This window comes from Eretmochelys imbricata, chromosome 17 (genome assembly GCF_965152235.1).
Source record: "Eretmochelys imbricata isolate rEreImb1 chromosome 17, rEreImb1.hap1, whole genome shotgun sequence".
Classification (NCBI taxonomy): domain Eukaryota; kingdom Metazoa; phylum Chordata; order Testudines; family Cheloniidae; genus Eretmochelys; species Eretmochelys imbricata.
In genome coordinates this window covers 5,661,607-5,686,878 of record NC_135588.1, presented here as the reverse complement: position 1 = coordinate 5,686,878, position 25,272 = coordinate 5,661,607, and the positions used below count along the sequence as shown (strand labels likewise).

Below are 25,272 nucleotides of genomic sequence, written 5' to 3'. Positions count from 1 at the left end.
CTGCCTATGCAACCATAATTCAGCGCCCTTGTGTGTCCCGCCTGTGCGCAAATGGAGGCCGCAGCCCTGTGGAAAAAGACAGTATGCCATCATGTGATTAAAGATCATGATGCACAAGCCGACAAATTAAGCTTGCATGGCTCACCATGAATTTGGCATTTCTTAACTCTTATAGATTAAACAAAAACAAAAAACCAACTGAAGGCAAAAAATATTCTAATCTGTACAACAAACAACATTCCCATCATGCATCAGCATCAGGGTTTAAACTCCAAGCCTTCACATTGCAGCACCTGAGGTACAGAAATAACTGCATTAGCTGGCAACATTCCAGAAGCTCTTGGCCCACAGGGCTCTGATGGGTCAAAAGGTTTCCGGTCAGAGTTTAGCTTTGGGGGGGTGGGGAAGACACAGTGGACAAGCCTCAATTGTTCTCTAGTGCCTTGGCCTTAATTTTAAAGCTTCTAGCAGACATAGATGTGAAGAAAGCCATGAAGATGTGACTCAAGTACTATAAACCAATGCAACCAGGTCTGTCCAAGTTTGCAGAGAACCTGAAGCAGTAACTCTCAGGAGTGAAACGCCCCTTTCACATTCATCTCACTGGGTTTAAACTCAGATGTCAACATTGTTAACTATTCCAGTACCCAACTGGAATAAGAAGAAAAAGTATATTATGAAGATCAACACAATCTACTGTGAACGACCACTCATTTTGCGTAGGCCTTGAACATCACATAGTGAGACTGAAGGGGAGATGACACTGATTTCATTTTTCTGAAGGAGCCTTAGCTTTCAAAAGTTTGGGAAGAAATACTATTCTATCACTCCTAGAGCAGATTTCAGGACAGAAATTGTCAATGGCCATTTATGTTCTAGCTGTAAAAATGTTCTATAAGACCCAAAATAAGCTTCCCTTCTTACCTGCATCAGGTAATTGACAAGGATTTGTCACTTATAGAATCATTTTGGCTGGTATAGCAAAACAAAGGCAGCTAAACTATTCTTCAAAACACTGTGTAACATACAGCAAAGAATAAAAGTCAGATTCAGGAATCTCTTGCATTCAAAAGTTTACAAGATCACTGTTCACCTTTAAAATAAGCCAGCTCCTACTTGGCCAGAGAATTTCAGTAAAGAAGCAACATGCATTAAGATTACATACCTACAAGGACTTCCACAGCAGCCAGAGAGTCATCTTCCCAATCCATCTCTTCTTGTTTTTCCTCAGAACCCTCCTTCAGGTTAGATGTGATAGGATAGAATTGCTTCCATTCACCAATTAGCTTTTTTGTAGATGAATCTGAGAGCTTGAATGACTGTCCTGTGAGTGTGCCATTTAATCCAAATGGACTTAGGATAACTGTATATACAAACAAACAATTTTTGGATACACCTAGAGAATGATCTGCACCTCCTCCATGACTAGGATTTCAGCCAATATCTACCACCAAATAATCCATTTTAAATGACAGGTTAGACTGCACCTCACTACAGTACAGGATAATAAGAAGACCCCTACACTCATATCTTAGAACAATAATTTATTATACCTCATTAAAATGTATATGTATTGAAAGAAGATGAGTTATGTAAGAATTAATGTACCATAACAGTTAGAAGTTAATCCACCTGAACATCTGTGACAGAAAATTTCATCATGGATAGAAAGGAGTATGCAGCTGTCTGTGCACACGAACAGGTGAAGATGTGCAGGTAAAATGAATTTGTGGCATCCAAGAGTCTGGTTTAGCTTTCTTTGTGACAGTGTTAACTTGCTGCCCAATGGTCTACATGTGGTCATCTCCCCCTTCTGTTTGTTACAATTAAATGATGATAGAAATAGGTCAGACTGACTACATACAAGGAAATATGATAGTCTTGCCTACATTAGGAAAGTTACCTGTTATCAATAGGCATCAGCAGTAGTGCAGTTAAACTGTTTCCGAACACAATTTAACTGCACAGAACAGGACAACCCACAGTCAGCACTATTTCTGGAACAGTATTAATAGACAAGGCTAATGTGTTCCCATATAGGATAACTAATCATAGTAGCCAGTAGGGAAGCTCATCCTCTAGAACAGGGGTGTCAAACATACAGCACACTGATCAGATCCAGCCCCCAAGCTCTCTTCCCATCTTCAAAAGGATCCAGCCTGCGCTACAGCTCAAGCTGGAACTGGAGAGGGAACTCATGGGCAAAGCCGCACAGGCACCAGAGATTCTCCTCCTTCCTGTTCACTTTCTGATCCTATTGCCATGCAACAGCTTTCTGAGATGTCACTACACAAGTTTTATGCGGTCCCATATGTGGTATTTTATGCAATTATTAATTAGCTAATTTACATATGACCATAAACTTAATGATATACCTAATGCATGACATTTAGGCTGCGCTGTAGGAATGCAGACAGGGCTCCCAAACGTAGGAGTGTCACAGGAAATGTGCAACATAAGGTAGCCCTGTCACTGCTGCCAGAAGGCACCAGACGGACCAAGAAAGGGCTTTTTCTTGACACACTTGCCTTGCTAACACTGCTGAGTCTGCAGAACTGGGCTCCTGCTCTGCCATCCCCCAGCCCCAACACTTGCTGCTGCCACTGATGTTGATCCTCATGGCACCAAGCTTAGAGAACAGCTGTTTCTTTACATGCCCACCCCTCTAAAATGCCAAAAGTGAAGGAGTTCCCCAAGGGGAAGAAATGTTTGTTTCGGGGGTGGGAAGGAGATGGGCATTCCTGCTCCACCTAACTAAGAATGGGAATCCCTGAAGTGTTGGCAGATTACAAATAGATGGGAGTGATGGATGTACATAGAGTAAGTTAATGGACAGGAAAGGAAAGTTTTATAGATTTATTTACTTTTCAACAAGGTCTTTAAATGCAGTATCTAAACATCATGAGGTAAGGATTCTGCAGTTGGACTAGACCGGAAAGCTAGTTGTCTCACCACACCACAGAATGAGTTTTCCCCCCCCCTTCTTTAGGCCAATCGATACACAGGAAGATCGCCTTCCTTAACCTTTAGGAAAAAGGATGATGATTTAGCTGCTTCTCATCAGCTTTATCACAATGTTTAAGTTATGACAGAACCAGTGGCCAAAAATGAATGGAGCAGCATAGAGTCATACAAATCTATAAACCTACTTTTCATTGCTGCTCCCTCTCCCCCTGTTTTGGCATCAACATTCCTTTAGATTAGCTAATGAAGGATTGCTCAAGAACAAAAGTATTAAAATAAGTCACAGAAACCTACCTTGAAAAGGGCTGTTAGACTGCTGGGCAAGGGTAAGGTGTTCTTCACTAAGAAGGTATACGGGTTGGTGCTGGTTGATTTCCACACTGGTACAAACATTGCTGTCCCCATGCAAGAAAAAGGTGAAAGAGCAGGACAAGTGCTCACTGGGAAAAGAGAAAGAAGGTAAAACAAATACATAGTATTAAGGAGAATTGCTAAAGATTTTAATTTGATTGTTTTGTTAACACCTATTTATCTTCACTGACTGATAAATATTTTTTGGGGGAAAGAGCTCTTTGTTAAGGATTCGACACTCTTTCCCTCAACAAAGTTGCAAGAGAGTTCACACTAAACATGTTCTTAAACATCCAGAAGGTCATCAGACAAAGGGAAGATCATGTTCTTGATTTCTCTCTACAGGTAAAAGAAGGGGTGGGGGGGTGTTACAAAAAAAAAAAAAAACCCAAAAGCCACGTGTTGTCATCTTTGGATGTCAAAGTAGTTAAAAAAAAAAAAAAAAAAAAAGAAAGAAAAAAAAAGTACAAGCTCAATCTTAAATGCAAATCCTTTGAAGATCATCTTTTAAAAAGTTGTAAAAACTTTGAATATAAAGTTCTAATGCTGAAATAGAAAATAGGAAACGTTTCCAGTCACTTGATTGAGAGCTAACTAGGAAAAAATGATCATGGTTTTGGAATACTGAATTCCAAATACCTACAAATTCTCTTGCAGCTATTACTGGACAATGCTCTTAATATTTACATATAAGCCCTAAATTTTCTCAACTGAATAACACTTTAGAAACTTCACTTCGAAGTTTCTACACTTTCAACATTTTCAATTTGACTGTGCCTTATGTGGCATGCACCAAAGTCCTTTCAGGAAATTTATTTTTCAGTTTCCTGAACTCTCACTCTACTGATTTACATTTAATTTGTATATTATAAACAAAAAAAGGAAGGTCCTACCAATGAAAAGTATAAATCACAATAAAATTCCTAGTGATAAAAGAAAATGAATTCGAAACAGGTCTCCCAGTTTCTGATGCATCATGGATCTACCCTGCTCCTTCAAAGCAAGTTGGCAGTGTTAACATGAATGGTCTTTATAGATTAATTTAAGCCACTTAATTCTGTAAAGCTGAGATAAAACATTTAAATGCCTCCTCAATACAACTCAAATAAATTAAGAATTTATTTAGTGTTAATACAGTGAATTAAAGAGAAAAAAAATCCATTATAGATAGTCAGCAATGAAACAGAAGTTTTTCTTCAGCCACACAGATCAGACCTCAGAAGCATTTCTCAATTTTTACAGTTTTTTTATAACCACACAATGAAATTTTGAAACTAAAACTTATTTCCTTGGATCATTTTTCATCTACATGCAACTACTTGGTCACTATTTAGTAAGATTGATAATAAAAGTGCTGAACTGCGGACACTGTTTTTTGTTTGTTTTGCTTTTAATTATGAAATACACTAATACCTAGCATGTAATTATTCTAATTCAAAAATGCCTACCTTCTTACAATCATATGAGAGTTAGGTGGGATAAAGCACTCCTTTGAGGTGGGGTGTATGAGATATGCTTACCTGATCACTAGGAAAGAGACAACTCAAGATCCCTGCCAACATGCCACAGGGAGAACATTTTTCCCTGCTCTGGGAAATTAAAGAATCTCTGATATGGTAGATTTAAAACAAAAAACAAAAAACAAAAAAAATTCAGGCAGTCCAACTTGTGAGCGACGGCAGCACCAACTTAACTCAAATGCCTGCAAAAAGTGAAAGCAACCAGGACAGTCACTGCTGATGCCAAAAGTGAAAGACAGAACAATTGTATGTTCTGAGAGAGAAATTTTCTCCTGTGCAAATTTAGGGTATCTAAGTCCCATTAAGCTGTTCAAGTCCACATGGAGAAAGGAAGTTAAGGAGACCCTTAAGAATCCACCTTAGAAGCAACTGAATGAGGGTGTAAAGCCTGTCCAAAAGGAAGGTCATACCAAGCGTCTCCTAAGCAAGAAAAAGTAATTCAAACTGGTGCTTTATTGAAAATCCAAATGGAAAACTATTTTCTCTTCATTATACATGAATTACAATATTCTAAAGATGGCCTGATGAACCTCATTTAACAACTCCAAGGGTTCTGCAGCTCAAACCTTGCTAAGAGAAAGAAAGCTGAGTAACTCCTGCAACTCTCTCCAAGAGAGAAATTACATGTCACTAAGTCAGTGTGGCAATGCCTGCACAAGAGCCAGGTGATCAGAATACCTGAACTGGCAAGCCCAAGGAGGAGGTCTGGGCACAGTGTGCATCCTCTCCTCACCTCATGAGGTACTTTCACCTGTTAGCCTGGAGAGAGGGAATAAAAAGGAAGTTATGTCTTCTAGTTGAGAAGGCAAGCATTGAAGCACAGACACTTGGAATCTCGCCATGGGAAAGAGGAAGATGTCTGGGCAGCCCTACTTGAACAGTGTTTCCACTATGCATTGTTGCAGAAAACACTCTTCTTCACCTCTTCCTTTATTAATTGTCATTTTCCAAAGTTTCTCCCTTGGAAGGTAGATAGTAGAACAGGAGACCCAGGCAAGATTCTTTCAGAAACTGAAAGACTCCTGAATCCCATCCCAGAGAGATTCAAATAGCTCCTACACTGGCTAGCTTTTGATGACCAGAAAGAAGGCTGCTAGTGTTGAACATATGGTTTGGAGTACCAACATATTTACATACAACCTCACCTCCTTGAGATGCCATAGATTGTAGATTCATAAGCCTCTCAAGTGGGCTCCAAAACACAAGACAGATGCATTCCACTTGTGCCATCCTGGTGGGCATGGACTGAAGAAAAGAAACTTGCCACAAAACACTGAGGAGAGTCCACCACAACAAAAACCTCCCAAAAAGAGAAGTTAGAGTGGTATCAACATTTCAGACTTTGGATTTAAGAAAATACTGAGCAGTCAGCGGACTTTGAATGGGACATATTCAGAATCTGAGAAGTGCAAACAGTCAAAGACCAAAACCCAGAAGCACATTTGAACTAACACCGTCAACCACTAAGTGACTAATTAGCACAACTACTTAAAGCAATAAAGCTCTGACCAATGTGCTCCTACAGAAGAAATACAATGCTATTCTGGAATCAGTTATCACACGCATCCCAGTAAAGACAAGATTTGAGTTGATAAAAAAAGAGCTAGACATCTTCATGATGAACTGCAGCCCTGTGAAGCAAGGAGTCATGTGATTAGCAGACACCACTAACTCAGGATACTGGAATCTGATCAACTAAATTCTCAGGTACAGGTTACATTTAAAAGAAAAGTCAGATGCCATAATGAAAGACACTTAGGGTCTCTTCACTTGGATAAAAAGGTGTATTTTTAAAATGTATTGGCTAACACACTTTAAAATCCTAGTGTAGACAGTGCAAGTTGTATTTTAACCCATGATAGCAGGTCATTGTGAATCCCCCCAGCCTGGAGAAAGTGGGGGCAGGGGCTGTTAAAGTGTGTTAGCTAATATGTTTTAACAATACACACCTTTTATCCAAGTGTGGAGAGGCATGTCATAAACCAGAAGAAAGGAAAGGGGGGCCAAACAAGAAAGATTGCATTTATGCTCTGATATGTCATTTCACAACAGCTCTTCAAGCAGGAAGAGAAGGAAAAAAAGGGGAGAAGCCCTGGGTGACATCCCTTACATAGACTTACTGATGAGAGCAGCAGGCATATTATCTAAGGAAAGGAGAAAGTTTGAAGTTGTTGCTACAAGTAACTGCACATGGCACAGCTGAAGACTAGACTGGACAAGCCTTGTTTTTACGTCACCCATACCGGAAGGGTGAGGAAAAAGTGGAAAATTTCCAGTAGGATGCCCAACATTACTACAGTGTTACTGCAACAATGCAAGACTGAAAGGGGGAGGGGAGGAAAGAGAGGGGAGCTAGTTTAAACAGCTACCGAGCACCTTCAATGTGCCACACTCTTGAAAGGAGAACACCACAAAGTAACGCACTTCTGCAACTGAATATTGCACAAAACTTTGTCACGTTTCATTTAACGGAATACTGTATCATGTATTTAGTTGGGGGAAAGGGGACACAATTTTGTAAATGCAGTTGTCCTGCAATTCTGAAGCATTACTAACGGAGCTGAATGCCAGGCTGAGAAGTACACATCTTTTAGAGACAAAGATTAGCTTTATAAAATTCTTAGTTTTGCAATTAAAGATAAAAGTGCATTTTTAAATAAGCTAAATATACTAGAAAGCTTCTCACCATCTGATTAGCCAGTCTATCATGTTGAAGTCTTCAGAGTCACAACCAGAGAACAATTGCTTACCCTTAGGCTGGGCAGCCTGAAGGGCCCAATGATTAGTCAAAGGCCTCAGGGGCTGAAGAAGGCGTTTTGGCTTCCTCCATCCATGAGATGCTGTTTGAGGCCCAACCAGGTTATAATAAATAAATAAATAAATAATAGGCTGGAGGGAAAGATAATTACTGTTTACAATTTATCAAGAAATTTGATGACTTTTCTAAGATGAAGCTAAGGTTTGTATTTTCTCTTCTAATGTTCCAAAAAGAATAATTTTAAAGTAAAAACAAATGAAAGTGCAAGCTACAATAATAATTTTCTTCACATATTTATGATTTTAGAAAGATATATGAATCTCTGCATGTTTTGAGCAAAAATTCTAGTGCATGCAGTTACACACAGGCTAGAGTTACAGAATTTTAGCCGATTTGAATGAAGTGGGTTAAGTTTATATTTCTTTTTTACAGAAAAATAAGCCTTTAGTTTTGCTCATATCAAAATGTGAACCATTTCTTATGTCAATTATTGGGTTAATTCTACTGAAGTTCTCATCACCAAGCTTGGATAGTATTAGGGTCAGTCCTGAACTCCGCAGACAAATATGACGGACTAATCTGAGCTTCATTTGAGTAGGAGAAGGCATTGCATTGATCACGGACTAAGATAGCAGCTTAATGTTCAACCTTACCCAAGGCCCACGATTAACTAAAAATAGCACATAATAAATTTGGTAATTCATTAAAAGAGTAGGTGATCAACACTGAAGTCAACTGAGTGTTTTAAAGTTCTCTATGAAGTATATTTAGAAATATTCTGTTTAAATTTTTTTCTGTATTTCTCCTTCCCCGCTACTAATAGGAATTTGTACAAAACTGGATCTTTGTTTCCCCAAGAATTTTTATGTTCCTAGTGCTTTCCCCTCATCACCTGAAGTCATAATCCTATAAAACAGTGGCATCAACTAGTTACTGTGGAAGTGATTTAGTGTCATAAACAAATGATTCTGATTTCACTGGGGTGAAGGAGGACAGGAAAAGATGTTTTCATAATATATAAAGGTCCTGTTTTTATAGAAATCTTAGTAAAGACTAAAGGGGGGGGGGGAATCTAGAATTTTCATATACGTGATGTTTCTGCATCTCCAATACACCAATTTTGAAGTACCCTCCTTGATAGAAAGGTAATTTGTTCAGCTATTTCTTTACATTTATTAGTTCTTATCCAGTGCTTTATAACTTCAAAGTGCTTCACAAAAAGCAGATGCACTGGAACCTTTAATCCACTCTTCACTAAACTGCCCACTTCAAATCTGCACCACGGGATTGGAGTCTCTCCCAGCACTAATTTAATATCAAGTGCTATAATGAGGTCTTTATGTATAACACACACACCCCGGTATAGCACATTTACCAGTAATCCATGAATATAAAAAAAATACAAGTAAATCACAGCTGACAAAATAAACCAACTACATTTTATCATATATCCTTGCTTTTTTTTATTTGAATTGTTTACTCACAAAATTGAGTAATTTGCAACGGGTCTCCCTGTTTAATATGAGGATTAAAGAGGTGAAATTAAGTTTACCAGTAATCTTGTATGGTATGTAATCATCATCCCCATTTTACAGATGCAGGAAGCAAACACGGAAAGATTAAGTCATTTTCTGAGGCTAGCTTCAGAAGTCAAGAGGTTCCTGTCTTCCAAGCCCACGCAAATCCCTAGAACATTCTGCCTATTTAGGGGTAGACTCTAGCGGATATGTTAAGGCTCTCCCATTAACATGCCTCTGTTTCTGAATGCAATGGAATTTCCAGAGTAATTTGGGAGATACTGGCCAAGACCTAGAGTCCTCAGCACCAAAAGCTTTGGGGCACTTTGTCTGACAAGCAAAGTCATCATTCGCTGACAACAGCGAGTGACCAACAGTTCCAGAATGGTGTACCATACACTGGCACAAGTGTCTCCAAATAGCTACTATTAAAATGGTCTACAAGTCAGCTGCTTTTTAAATACACCAAGGAAGTTCTTTAAATAAAATAAAAAGATCAATTAGGCTTGGGTGAGATTCTATTTAAATAGCCATCTCCATGGGGGATGGAGAGAACATCCAAACACTCCTACAATAGGAGAGATTAGGATGGGGGGGGGGGGGGGAAGAGAGAGAATGAGGAAAAACATACTCATTACATTTTTTCCTAATACAAACAACCCAAAACATACAGAAAGTACATTATCAGGGTTTCTAATTGACAGGAAGAGATTACATTAATCTGTAACATAAGCATCAGAGAATAAATCTATAGGAATTATACACCTGGCCACACGCTCAACATCATATTATCCCCTCAATTTTCTTCTTGTCAGCAAAACCACAGAAGGTTTGTTGAGCTAACAGAAGAGGAGCAGCTTCCTCAAGACCACCTGCTTACCTATTCCTCCCTAGAGGAGCATTTGCGGAGAAGGTCATATGGCTACAAACCTGACCCAAGAGGAGCCATGAATAGGTGCTTTCATACCCTGCTGGACTGATGAGGATTAGTAGCAGGGCAATGACCCCTTTGAACAGCAGCTTTCTCTGTGGCCACCCACATCTGTACGGCCCTGGGAGCACATTTTAACATCTAACTTGGCAGCTCCACTCCATTTCTACTCCATAACAGCCTGGCAGCAAGAAATTCCATGGCCTTAATTTGGGGTGGGAAGATGCAGGAATTTACCATTTTTTAATTTTCATAAGAGCAGTTATTATATGACAATGAAGTTGGGTTGTATGTATCAGAAGCTTACTGGATTTGTACTGTTTTTTCTTTTGCCAATTAAAAATGGTCAGCAATCATTTAGATTTGTTTGAGGTTTTTTTAAGTCTGGGTTAGCAATCCTGAAATATGGTTCAATTTTTTATTTATTTTAAAAGCTAATGCACCATCTAGTTCTCTAGGAAGAAAACACCAAGTATGAATAACCTACAATACTGCAGTACCACTTACCATGCTAATTCAATCTATTATCAATCAATTCACAATCATGCCTTTTCTTGCCCTCTGCTAGCAGTTTCTCTATCACATCAAGCTTAATCATAGAATCATAGAATATCAGGGTTGGAAGGGACCCCTGAAGGTCATCTAGTCCAACCCCCTGCTCAAAGCAGGACCAATCCCCAACTAAATCATCCCAGCCAGGGCTTTGTCAAGCCTGACCTTAAAAACTTCTAAGGAAGGAGATTCTACCACCTCCCTAGGTAACGCATTCCAGTGTTTCACCACCCTCCTAGTGAAAAAGTTTTTCCTAATATCCAACCTAAACCTCCCCCACTGCAACTTGAGACCATTACTCCTTGTCCTGTCCTCTTCTACCACTGAGAATAGTCTAGAACCATCCTCTCTGGAACCACCTCTCAGGTAGTTGAAAGCAGCTATCAAATCCCCCCTCATTCTTCTCTTCTGCAGACTGAACAATCCCAGTTCCCTCAGCCTCTCCTCATAAGTCATGTGTTCCAGACCCCTAATCATTTTTGTTGCCCTTTGCTGGACTCTCTCCAATTTATCCACATCCTTCTTGTAGTGTGGGGCCCAAAACTGGACACAGTACTCCAGATGAGGCCTCACCAATGTCGAATAGAGGGGAACGATCACGTCCCTCGATCTGCTCGCTATGCCCCTACTTATACATCCCAAAATGCCATTGGCCTTCTTGGCAACAAGGGCACACTGCTGACTCATATCCAGCTTCTCGTCCACTGTGACCCCTAGGTCCTTTTCCGCAGAACTGCTGCCTAGCCATTTGGTCCCTAGTCTGTAGCTGTGCATTGGGTTCTTCCATCCTAAGTGCAGGACCCTGCACTTATCCTTATTGAACCTCATCAGATTTCTTTTGGCCCAATCCTCCAATTTGTCTAGGTCCCTCTATATCCTATCCCTGCCCTCCAGTGGATCTACTACTCCTCCCAGTTTAGTATCATCCGCAAATCCGCTTCATATGATTTCTACCGCAAGGCCTGCTGTCCAGAAGGACGCAGTGACTATTAATAACCAGTAAGCTTTTAAAACGGCTATTCTTTAATAAAATAACTTACTTGTGAATATGCGTGTTTTGTGTTTCACATTCATGTGCAAACAGACTGGGAAATATAGTTGCTACTCTGTGTACTGACAGGGCTCCCTATTTCTATGGCGGTAAATGTAGAACAGTAGAGAGCTGATTTTGATATAAAAGCAAACAGTTAATAGCAAAGTAAAAGCAACTTCTTGTATGGTTCAAGTACATTATCATCATGTAGGATTGATAAAAGCTCCCTAAACAATTTCCACCAAAGTAAGGGGATGGGGGGTGGTGCTGTTTTGTTTTTCTGGGGGAACAGGGGGAGGTAGAATAAGCCTTAAAATATGAGAAATGGCTATTGAGGTGCATGTGATTTAATAACCCCAGAAGACACAGGTAATTTGTTAAAACGATCAGGGATTTAGAACAAGTTTCTGAACCTACTTTTTCAACTTAATTCCTGTTTTGAGACTTTAGTTAAATCCACCTGAAGATACTGTATTTTTGTTGTGTCCAAATGACTTTTTAAAATGTGGTATGCCTTCTCATAAGTAAATACTATATTTTTAAATGTGAGATGCAAATATACCCAAATACGTGTGATTATAACCAATACTTAAAAACAGTAGTTTCATGGTCATGTATCTCAAAACCCAAAAAACAATTTGAGCCTTCTTTAATTATTCAGAATATAAATCTCAATTATCTCTTGATGTTCTAAATTACAGCTTTCAAATGAGGAATTTACTTTTGCTATACAAAATAAAATAGCCTGGATAGGAACACAGTTTTGGAAGACATAATCAAACACTGTTCTATCTGAGGATAAACATACCAACCTTCATTAAGTGCTCTGGCCTATTCTGGAACAAGTAAATACATTTAGTAAGGCAAGAACTATGTTCAAATAAGAAAATTCAGTATATCCACCTTTTGACACACTGGAAGTTAAGGTAATTAATATCCATTATGCGTTTATTGTATAATATTGTTTGGACATAAAACAGAAAGACTAAAACATGAACTCGTTGAAGCAAACTAAAATCCAGAGTCATCTCATTTTTAGATTTTCCAAGTGAAGTCACAACTATTTTAACTTCTGTTAACTCAGACAAGGAAAAACTGCTTTCTTATGTCAAGTGCTAAATTTGTCTGCTAGCGGTCTCTGTAGCAACCCAATATTCCAAAGAGACATTCATGTGATCAATGCCCTCAGCTCCTGCTGTTTATCCTGCACTGTCCTACTTACAGCAGTTCTCAACTCCAGCTGTCTACAGTAAAAGGAAAAACATCACCTGCTCTCCTGCCAGTACACAATGCCAGTACAGCCTCAGAGTTGCTGTAAAATTTGTTGACATTGTTTGATTAGAAGATAAACATTGTGAGAGGATTTGCATAGTAAGAAAAGAGAAATTATTTTTGATACAGGGCATATTCTAAGAGTATAGAAATAAGTGAGTAATTTGGTTTCAAAACTCCAAATATTGAAGCACTAAAGAGATAGCTAAATCCAATCCTCTGGGTATGTGCGTGTAGTCCTAACTCCCTCCGTTAGGATGTGGAAGGGAAGAAGAGTTAGTCCTTTGATCCCCTTGGCATTGAGATGAACTCATCCACCTATAGCCCCAACAGTATCATTCAGAGGGACCTTTCTGAAGAGGGCTGCTATCTTGGAGCTATTCCATATCTGCCAGAAATGGTGGTGGTAGACAGAAACAAGGTATGCAGCCAGGAATGTGTGTTCAAGACCCAAACAAAGACACTCCCTCCTTACTTTAAAAAAGGTAGTCAAGACGAACCATTTCATTGCAAAAACCATTTCCCTCTAGGGTAACTGCTATTACACTGCAAATGTAACTTCTCAGCTAGGCAGCCAGCCAAAACACAACATAGCATAATGGGGTAGGTGTAGGTGTGCGAACATACCCACAAACAATGATATCCCTTAGGTTGGTACATCTGCCCTCTTCTTTTGAGCAAGAACAGGGTGATGAAGTAAGCTGTTAGTTTCAGAAAGCTATGACATGAACACCTTCAAATCGGTTTGAGCATTGGCCTGCTAAACCCAGGGTTGTGAGTTCAATCCTTGAGGGGGCCATTTAGGGATCTGGGGCAAAAATTGGGGATTGGTCCTGCTTTGAGCAGGGGGTTGGACTAGATGATCTCCTGAGGTCCCTTCCAACCCTGATATTCTATGATTCTATGATTCTATGAAATCAAGATGTAGCCTAATTTTAAGCCTACAAGCCTTCATAATGTTTACATCTAGAATACTTTTTTCAAAGACTACTTATGGTTGTACAATTATGAACTTCTCTATTCTTTAGCTTACATGATGTCAAACAATATTTTTGTAAAACGTGTACTTTATTAATATCCAGTTTCCTGCATTCAGACAGTAAGATTTAAACAGGATTACCTGTTGACCTTGTGCAGCTAATTTATGTCCTACTGTTAATTTACACACACACACACAGACACAGTTTTTTTAAGCTTGCAGTCTGTTTTCATTTTCCTATGCCTTACAACCGAGCTGCATGTAGGTAGTCTCATTTTAATCAGAACTGCTCAGTCAAAAAAAAAATGCAACATTTAATGATGTTGCAGTTTGTGCTGTAAAATTCAGCAAATTGTACTTATTCCTAATATTTAACAAGACCCATATCATTATACATCAGTACTTGTTTTTAACTTTTATTTAATAAGCCAAGTTAGTCCTCAATGAAGAATCATCCCTGGGGTAACATTTAACTAACAATTACTCCAATCTGATTTATTCTATGATTATGTTAAGTACCATACAATAATTATTAACAAAGGCAGACCCAATAAAATGACAAGTTTCAGAGCATTCCAACCAGAGGGAAGTAGCAGTTGTGGATTTGGAATATTTAACTCTCTTTTTCCTTCAAGTCTTTCATAAGGACACAGGAACTTTTACATTTATAAAATATACATATGGCTACTTGGTTTTCTGGTGGAGAAAAATAGGGAGGCAATGTACCCTAATAGCACAGAGATTCGCACTTGTACCTTTGGCAAGACTAAAGTGATTAAACTACACACATGTGACACCCAGAGGAAAGTTGGCTCACCTCAGTGTGTGTTTGGGGGTTTTCTTGGGAGAATGTAAAGCCTATTGCCTTAAGGCTATGTCAACAGGAGATTTGAAGGACACAAAAGTAAAGGTAAGGATATTTAAAAGGCTAATCATTTTATGTGCTTTCAGTGGCAAGACTTTTAATGAATTATTAACTTACGTAATAAAAACTATTCAATGATAGCCTTTCAAAAGGCTTATTCATTTTAGATATCAGGTCATAACACTTAATTTGACAGAGAGAGTATAAGCCATGCAACTGTTATTTCCTTTACCACCTACTCATTTACAACCATAGCATCAGCATAGGACCTTAAGGGATATATTATGAAAAGATCAATCCTTATTTGGTGTTAGTTTAAACTGATTTTGCTACAGTTTCACTCTGGGAACATGTACATCAGGACACAAGCATGAAAGAGAGGAGTGTAACAGTGTACAAAACTTAAGAATTTGCTGAGTCAACACAAGAACCACCCCATCTATTTAAAGGGTGTGCAGCAGATCTTCGGGGGGGGGGGGGGGGGAGGAATCAGTGAAAAGATGAGCTTGGTTCCTTGTCAGTCAGTCTACTATGCCTGCCAGACCTACATGAGAATACAGTTACAGAGTCTAGAGGTCTTCACTGAATACCGTTGACATTTAAATCTAAAAACTGTCAGCAAAAGCAACCAAGCTAATCCTAAACTGCCATTACAGTACACAGAAAAATCTGTCACCTAAACTAGGCCCCAAAACACATAGGGCTTTACAGATCATATGCAACAACCTGAATTGAATTTGGAAACTACTGGTAGCAAATGTATTCTATGGAGTAGTCAGAAATATAAAGGGAAGGGTAAACACCTTTAAAATCCCTCCTGGCCAGAGAAAAACCCTTTCACCTGTAAAGGGTTAAGAAGCTAGGATAACTTCGCTGGCACCTGACCAAAATGACCAATGAGGAGACAAGATACTTTCAAAGCTGGGGGGGAACAAAGGTTTTTTCTCTGTCTGTGTGATGTTCTCTCTGTCTGTGTGTTGCTTTTGCTGGGAACAGAAAAGGAATGGAGTCTTAGAACTTAGTAAGTAATCTAGCTAGATATGCGTTAGATTCTGTTTTGTTTAAGTGACTGATAAAATAAGCTGTGCTGAATGGAATGTATATTCCTGTTTTTGTATCTTTTTGTAAACTTAAGGTTTTGCCTAGAGGGATTCTCTATGTTTTGAATCTGATGACCCTGTAAGGTATTTACCATCCTGATTTTACAGAGGTGATTCTTTTATTTTCTCTTCAATTACAATTCTTCTTTCAAGAACCTGATTGCTTTTTCATTGTTCTTAAGATCCAAGGGTTTTGGGTTTGTGTTCACTTATGCAAACTGGTGAGGATTTTTATCAAGCCTTCCCCAAGAAAGGGGGTATAGGGTTTCGGGAGGATTTTTGGGGGGGAAAGACGTTTCCAAGCGGGCTCTTTTCCTGTTATATATTTGTTAGACGCTTGGTGGTGGCAGCAATGAAGTCCAAGGGCAAAAGGTAAAATATAGTTTGTACCTTGGGGAAGTTTTAACCTAAGCTGGTAAAAATAAGCTTAGGGGGTTTCATGCAGGTCCCCACATCTGCACCCTAGAGTTCAGAGTGGGGAAGGAACCTTGACAGGAGCACAGACGTTCAATTCAAGAAGTTAGGCAGGCAGCTAAATCCCAAACTGAGGTTTCTGAATGATCTTCAAAAAGGTTTCCCCATGTAAATCATGGAGCAGTAGGCCCTTCGGGAGGTCAACAGTACGGTAACTGGCAAGGTCCGGATCAGAGGCACCGTCACAAACTGCCTAGCCAGGTACACGGGGGGCGGTGGAGGCGGTAATATCTAGCAACCAGTCATGAAAAGGTATGGAGAAGTACTGCTACACCCATCAGTAGAAGTGCTTTAAATCACAATAGTTCTGTGAATGTGGCATGCACCACATATAAATCATCCCTGTGCACGAGTAGCACTACTCGGTCATAAGTGGTCAGTCTGAATCTAGAGATCAGATAAGGGAAAAAAAAAAAAAAAGATACTGGAAGAAGCTGGACACAAATTTTCCTGAAAACTATTCCATTCTTCTCACATCAAAAAGTTACTGTGCCAGGTAGCTTTCAGATTATCAGGTAGATTACCTACATTTGCCTATTGTTATCAAGGCTACATAACAATTGCTTCTTCTCCTCACACCTCTCAAAGAAATAGTACTTGATCCAGCAGAAAAAACAGTAATGACTCCTATGATTTTAGAGCTTAGTCTGCGGGTTTCCACCCACACAGCTTTTTTAAAAGAAGATTCTAGACCTTAAAATACGCTTCTCCTTATTAATCTAACCAAGACTTTTTAAAACTAGCCACATGTTATAACAGTGAAGTTGTATACTACATCCCATTTCACAGTAGTAAGGCATTTACTAGATATCAACATTATCAAGCAAAGAAGTTTAACAGAAATTGGTTAGTCAAAACTTTAGCCATTTCACTGCTGTTATACAGGTGCTTCCATTAGTTTTTCCAGCTGATACGTAAAGTTAGTGATCATTACATCACTTTGACAACTTTTACTGGATTATGGTCAGAGGTGCAATAGCATAACTGAAGACAGATTCAAATGGCCCTTGGAATTACCATTCCTCATACCATAACTGGCCGTGCCCATAGCTCAACAAGACAACACTGACCTAACTGCTTAAAAATACACTCTTTACCAATGTTCTACAGATCCTATTGCCAGCAAACAGGAGAAAGGAAGAGGGCAAGGATGCCTCAGAGCGAGCAGAAGTTTAGGCTGAATAGTACGGAACAGAAGAGGAAAGGATGCCTACAGCTGACGGACAAATTCAAAAATTTTGAGTAGAGCACATCAGCACAGAGGAAGTAACAAACAGGCATAAGAAAAACCTAAAATTATGAATGGAGAAAGAAGCCTACTTTCTAACCTTGTTTTGCTATTGACTGCTAGGTAACATTGACAGGGTGAAGACATTGTTTGAACCATGCTGAAAAACTGCTCCAGCCAAGATCAAAATTAGGCTGTCTTTTTTCTGTCCTCATCCATGAAATTCTGTGCATCCTTCTAGTAGAACACCTTCCCACACACACTGCTCTCTCTGGCAAAGGAGTGCTGGAAGTGGCGTCCCCTTCAAATGCCTCAGGCTAGAGAGCTATGCGTGGCTTATCCTTTTCCCAGGTACGGTCTTTAAAATGCTCCCCAGACCCAGAAGCTACTTGCCCAGAGAAAAAGGTATCAGTGTTGTCCTTAACTCTGAAACAGGCCAGTTACATTATCTGTGTACCTCACCACCCCTTTTTTCTATTCCTTTCTGGAAGTCTCTGCTTCACCTTTATCTACTCTCGTCCTGATTGCCCAGAAATCCATTCATGGTGGGGGAAAGAAAAGCAGTACAGGAGAGATCTGCTGCTGCTTTTGAGAGGGCAGGCAAACATCAAGACATTGTCTTCTTCTCTTTTGAGAATCAAACCTGATACCCAGTATGCAAGAACAGCAACACAGGCAGATTCTCGTATCAGGAAATTTCAACAAATGTGCAGAAGTGGGGCCCAGGAAGACACAGGACCCATGGTCCCACACCAACTTATACCACAGAGCATGCACAGAAAGTATGAGACCATGCCAATGAACCATTTCCTTCTCAGTATACAGTTAAAAGTCACTACCCTAAGCAGTAAATTAAGCAGTGAAACAAAATTGAGAGATAAGATAGCCTACCTTTTATTTATAGGTTTTTCATCTTTCTCATAAGGCTTCACAAACCACTTCCCAATGCGCACAAAATTCCGGTTCATTAGACACCTCTCCAGCAGGTTGTGAACTGCTTTGAAAAGCAGAGTCCGACATTCGTAAGACAGTCCATTCTCCCATATGCCATCTTCCTCTTCTACAATGCAAAGGAAAACCTTTATGGTGATGTTTAATTTTTATGTCTATTAACCTTTTATTCTTGAAATATGTCAACGCCAGGGTTCATTTAAGTTCATTTACAGCATAAATGATATCATTCGTTCCACTATGAATTTCTCGAATGTCACAGAATGCAGTTTAAAGGGGGAGGGGGGGAGAAGACACACCAACCACTTACAGTTAATCCAAGAAGCATGAGGCCTAAAAGTAGTTGACAACTGATCTATTAAGTAACATTCACTGTATATTTTATTACCATAGCCAATATAAATTATCTAGAGAAACAATATTAATCTTGTTGTTTTTTCCAGAGTAAACAAATTTAAAAGATATTCAGATACATAAGAGAAATACTTAACACTGCTACAGCACAAATTGTAACACTGGCTTGCACGCTGGCTCAGACTTTGGCTAGCATGCGCTGCTTACCTCAACAACGAACAGGCAGTTGAAAATTATGCTTATAATAAAATAAATGATAAAATAATAAATAGCCTTAATGTTTATCACCATGTTGTCTAATAATCACACTATAAAATTAAGAGCTGCAAAGAAAAACATACTTTGGAAAACACAGCCTATCACTATTAACTGCCTTCTCCTTCTTTAACAGCAAACGTTCAAGTCTAGTCTCATAGCACAGCAAAGAAAAGAAAAGTATTTACCATCAGACAGTCAATCTTCCTATCCACAAAAAAGCAAGATATTTAGTGGACAAATTCTGCTGTCAGACAAGTGCTTGGAAGCTGTAAGCGTCCAAACAATATCTAGTTACAGAGTAGCAGCTGCGTTAATCTGTAACCGTAAAAAGAAAAGGGGTACTTGTGGCACCTTAGAGACTAACCAATTTATTTGAGCATAAGCTTTCGTGAGCTACAGCTCACTTCATCGAATGCATCCGATGAAGTGAGCTGTAGCTCACGAGAGCTTATGCTCAAATAAATTGGTTAGTCTCGAAGGTGCCACAAGTACTTCTTTTCAAATATCTGATAATATAACTGTTCAATGTTCAACTCTTCAAAATCTTATGTAATCCCCTGCCTATCTTAATAATTTGGTCTCCAATAAATTCATATTTGTTCTTCAAAAACAGAAAGAAAAAAAACCCCACCTTTCTTTACAGACAAATCAAAAGGCAAGGATCACTACCAAAAGACTCATTTAAAATTCTAGTCTGGTCATTGTCCATTCTGATCCAGAATCAGTGCATGAAAATACTAACTGACCCTAGAAGCTTTTGCATTGGGCTGAAGTTTCTAAAACCAGCTGGCCACAGGATACAGAGCCATAATCATCACAATACATATATTACAAGCATTTTCAGGTGGCCCTTACTGTCTCGGCACATGGATGAGATAAAGAGAAAAAAAAATATTTCCCAGGTAAAGGTAGCAAAAATACATCATAACCTCCAGCAGCATGATAATAATAGAGAAGAGACAGGGCATCTAGATTTCTTTTTTTCCTCCCCCGTTCACAACCTTTAGAGAGTCCAGACAAGAGGACTAGCATAGGCAAGGACAAGGAAATAAATTTGGCTGTGCTTTCACAACATAGCTAGGCTTGGGTTTAGATTAGGTAATTCCCAATTAGAAGGTTAACAAGCGAGAACAGTCTGTCCAGCCATCCCTTTTGCCTGCCACCCTTCAGTTAGCTTACCAATGAAAATGTACCTTGCATGATGGTCAACAGAGGTCTGCCATGCAGCTGGGCCCCTCGGTGTTTTGTTTTTGTTTTAAAGACAGGGATCAGCTCCTTCAGTTTCATCTTGGAGCCTATTAACAACCACTTCTGAGTACATAGAAAAACGCACTCAGAAAGGCAGGAGTATTCACTGAAATCTGAGTCCCCTTCACAAAATTAGTCCCAGAGACAGCATGTGGAGAAGCTACAGAGGTGGCAAAACAACAGGTGTCTATGGCCAACATCTGTGTTTGAGTGTAAGGGCACAATGTTTTAGCCCCAGAGGAAAGGAAAGGAATTTCTGGACACAGTTTCTATCAGAGAGTCCTGAAACAATTACAAATCCAATCAGATCTACATATGGCAAGTAAATGAAGGCATCTTGCCATCTCAAAATGCTTACCACTTTTTCTTTATCTGGTATGAGTTTAAGGTAGCTACATTTAATCCAGATCCTGTTCTCTGCCACAATACTGGAAGAGTAAAGAACTCTCTCCCCTACAGCCCCCATAACTGATAAAGATGGGCATCATAAACATACTGATGACACTGAAGCAAGTTCTCACACACCAATTAGGAAAAGAAGTGACAAGGGGGACAGAGAGCCCTCTGAGAAGATAAAGTTACCTATCACCCTGTTCTGAGATCCCTCCAACTGAAATAAGTAGAGCTACTTTAAAATATTTCCTCAGTCATACCATGATAAAAGCATCTCAGGGTCAACAGTACCAAAGGCTCCTGAAAGATCTAGTAATATTCCCTACCAACGAACTTTGTTAGATCAGTGTTAAGGTTACCTAATCTTGCCATGTGCCATTACAGAATTGGAGGGAGGCTAAGCATAAACCTCTGAAACCCAGGAAAGAGAATTAAGGTAATGTTGCCTTAACTCCGTCCTGTTTGAGCAACAAGTCCCTGTGAGAGCTCTCAGGACTGTACCCTCCCCAAGCACGTGGAAGACAGCACAGAGGGTGAAGAGTTGTGAGGGGAAAACCACGTGGACCTTGTCGTGATTAGAATAAAGTCCAAATTTAGGTCAGGCTTAGTGAACACAAGCTAGCTAAGGCTAAACTATGCTCAATCACTTGATCTACTGAGAACAAACCCATGACTTGCCACATAAACATCTACTAGTCTCTATCCTTTGGATTTCCTCTGCCTTCAGTTAGCTCTGACACACTTGTGGCACACGGTGATGTATGTGGCAGCAAACAGTTAGCACTCCCACAGCAACAGGGAAGACCATGTGGCAGAGAGGGTGCACAGCAACCAGTGAATGAGCACAGATGTGAAGTTCTGGTGTGCACCGACAATATGCAAGAGCGTGAACAGGATGAGGCAATTTTCTGTTCCCTTATCTTCTTGACATACCTGGTCTGCGTTTGTACACCTACCACAGTGGAGTCCTGGTCCATCACTAGTGCTCCTAGATGCTATGGTAATAAATAAATAAATCAATCAGTCTCTGGAGATGATAGTGGTAGCCATGAAAGTACAGAGGTTTAAAACAAACACACACCCACACCTTTCAGACATTCTTAGATTTTTAGAACCAATAGGGCCATTGTGATCATCTATGCAAACCTCCTGCATAACAATTCGGGGTGGGGGAGAAGAATCCCCAATTCCAGCTGCACTTAAACGTCTCCTCAGATGGCAACATGAGCTCTGGCAACTTGCCGCAATGACTTTCTGGATCAATGCAGCTCGACCTAACACAGTTAGGTTCAGTGAACATATAAGAAGAGGAATGACTAGAGCATTGTGTTGGACACTACACAGCACACCACTAGAAGTAGTGGATTTTGTTAGGGATAGATCAGGTTTGTTTCGTTTCTTCCCCCACTCTCCCACAAATGTCTGTTGAGAGCTCCAGGGAGCCGTTATACTTATGGTTGTGGGAGACTGTTTGAGAGACATTACTTTAACTCTGTATTTCCTAGTCTTCAGAGGTTTAAGTTTATTAGTAGCTGCTATTTAAAGAATTTCAAAAACACAGATATTTGCTTTAAAAGCCAACTATAAAATACTGTAATCCACTAAAGAAACCAGGGTGGATAAAAATCAATGATTTAAAAAAAATTTTTTTTTTTAATTTAAATCGGATTTTTTTGATAAAATGCATCCAGCAATCATCCCTCCATAATGCCAACTATAAACAAACTTCAGCGCTTAGGGTGAACCATTCAAGAAATATATGTTTGCTGATGATGTTTTAGAGAAAGTCAAACCAGTGAACTGGTGGAAGTCACTTAAACACTTGGATTCAGAGACTGTTGAAGTGATAATTTCACTTTTAGCAGCAATAGCTTCTTCTGCCGGTACAGAAAGAATATTTTCTTCCTTTGGACTAATTAATTCCAAATTGAGAAATTATTTGGGACCTGAAAAAGCAGGAAAGCTTGTTCTTCTTTTCCAGATTATGAACAAACAGGAAAATGAAGGTGAAGACGACTGAGTTAGCTGCAGAAGCCAATATTTTAAGTTTCTCATGTTGACCTAGCTGACACAGTCGATTTAATTTGTTTTTTAAATATTTCCTTAAAATTGTTTTTAACTAAAATAGTTAAACAAAAACAAACCTGATTTCAAAAAACATTGAATGTTTAACTAAAATCAAAAATTCATACGCTTGTTTGGTTAAAATATTATATGTTTGATGATGAAAAAAATCCAGAATACATAACGTTGTTGTTTTAGTTAAATAAAACAATTTACATGTCTGTCTGGTGATGTTCTCCTCCTAACACAGCATGGCAAGAAAATCCTCCAAATATTAATGATTAACCTGTTGAACTGGAGATATTTATGAAGTCATTGGGCGGTGAACTATCTGCTTCAATTACCTTTGGTTAATGAAATAACCAAACAATCATTCATTAATATAGCTGTAAAACTAATCTTAAAGTGATTTATTTTGAAAACTTTTCAGATTGTATATAGTGTGTACCTTCTAAAAATGAAACCTACATCTATCTCTGAGTTGTGAAGAATATGTATTAAGGTTATATCAACCAACAAGAATGCACTTGTATGTAGAAATCCATGATTAAATCAAATCTTCCTGACTATTGATTTAAATCAAATGGATTTAAATCAAATCCACCCCGAAAGAAACAATTTACAAGTATTAGTCTGGAATAAGGGCACTGCAGTTGTTGCTCTTTACAAGTTTAACAACCACCATGTGTTATGAAAATGTTTGAGCTAAGGAGATACTTGTTTTTCTGTGTTCAGAAATATCCAAATACATTCAGGAACGAGCATCTTACTATACATGCAGCTTTGCAGTTCACCACAGTCTGATCAAACTGTGGCAAACACGGGCAACGTAACAGAATAAACATTAACCACAAAGCTTAATGGTATTGGACTTTAACTGCACAATAAACTCTGCACCATTTCAAAGGTTAAATGGCTGATTTCTATATAGCTCTTTAAGTGATCTCAAATTTACAATAAAATCTCGTGCATCAATTACTTTTTTTTAAATGGTGCTTCTAAGAACAGGTATTTCCAGTCTTTATGCCCAGCTTTGTTTTGGGGTAGGGAAACAGGGGAAGGAAGGGGAAGGAAAGATACAGAAATGAATCTTTGCACCTATTGCAATAATTCAGGGTCTGCATTTCAAATGGTCAAAAGCATGCTCTTGAGGAAGGGAGTTTTCCCCCCCCCCCCCCCACTTCATTTTCCTACAAATGACCACTGTCTCTTATTTTCCTCCAAAACCACTAGAAAATGTTAGTCTATCAACCATTGTTAGGGGCTTAAAACTACAAATGTATCCATAAGAGTGTATCAATATCACAATTTAGCATGCGTCAATATCAGAATTTAGCATGCTATCAGGATTATACAAGTATTCATAACTAATCTAGTCTGCACCAACTCATTCTCGATGAAACCTTTGTTCCTTAAGGGTTGTGCCTAAAGAACAGATATCCACTAAGATCCAGTCTCAAATGAATTCTGGTATATACTAAAATCATAAAAAGAATACAGTTATGAACGTTTATAGCAAGTTTATTTGTAACAACACTAGTCAAATTCTAACATACAATCATTTCAATAGCAAATTTAGACAGCTTACGTGTGACCAGACAGCCATACTCTGCTGGGAGAGCACCTACTTTCACCTACCACATTAAAAAATGAAGATTAAAGACCTTCATTACAACAGACTGCATGTTACAGGCACTCTGAATCAGACCAGGATCTATTTTAAGTATTCTTTCCCTTTATCTCAAATCTTTGGCTCCAGAGAACCATTCTGCATAAAGTGGTTACTTTATTATTACTGAATAGCATGTGCAATCTTAAACAATGTTAATTAAGTATTTGTGTTATGAAAAGGTAACCCGCACCCCCAGCTGATATTGATTGTTGTTCAATTAATGAAAATAAGTCTCCTTGGCAGGAACAAGCCTAAAAGATAGATGTGTGTGAATTATCCCTATGTTTGAATATGGTATATGTTAGTAACCTAGATTTTGAATTTCAGAACGGAATGCCTGTAGGATACGTACAAGCATTGATTATGACATGCAAGAACGAATACACTTTTAGGCCAATTCAAAATACCAATATCCAAAAGTTTCTATTCTTAAATAAGTGGATTCTAAATTGTTCCACAAGTGTTCAATTTCCCAGATATCCAAATGCAAGTCATCTTTAAAAGGCCTGGGATAAGTTTAATATAAAATCTTTCTAAATAAAAGGCATTGTACAAAATTTGGAGGGGGGGGGGGGAGTACTTCGTCAGCCGTATGTAAAATCTCTGTCTCTTTTTTTTTTTTAAATGTAAAAGCACCACAACCACAAAACAACCACACACACACACACACACACACACAGCCGAGACACTTCTGGCTGAACTTAAATGTCCAGAACAATTTAGAGTAAAGGAGAAGAGGGTGGATGATATTTAGTTACCTGGAGAATATTGGGTAAAACTTGATGCTT

At 38.9% G+C, this 25,272-nt stretch overlaps 1 protein-coding gene across 1 annotated transcript in view; it reads right to left on the bottom strand.

Moving 5' to 3' along the window:
- The window catches only part of MED13 (mediator complex subunit 13), an 80,123-nt gene that overhangs the window by 37,896 nt on the left and 16,955 nt on the right, over window positions 1-25,272 (bottom strand). The window contains exons 3-5 of the mRNA XM_077836990.1: window positions 18,436-18,604; window positions 3,259-3,404; window positions 1,166-1,363 (exon numbers count right to left, since the gene is read on the bottom strand). Coding sequence (XP_077693116.1) covers window positions 1,166-1,363; window positions 3,259-3,404; window positions 18,436-18,604 — 513 coding nt within the window. The remainder of the gene's footprint in view (window positions 1-1,165; window positions 1,364-3,258; window positions 3,405-18,435; window positions 18,605-25,272) is intronic.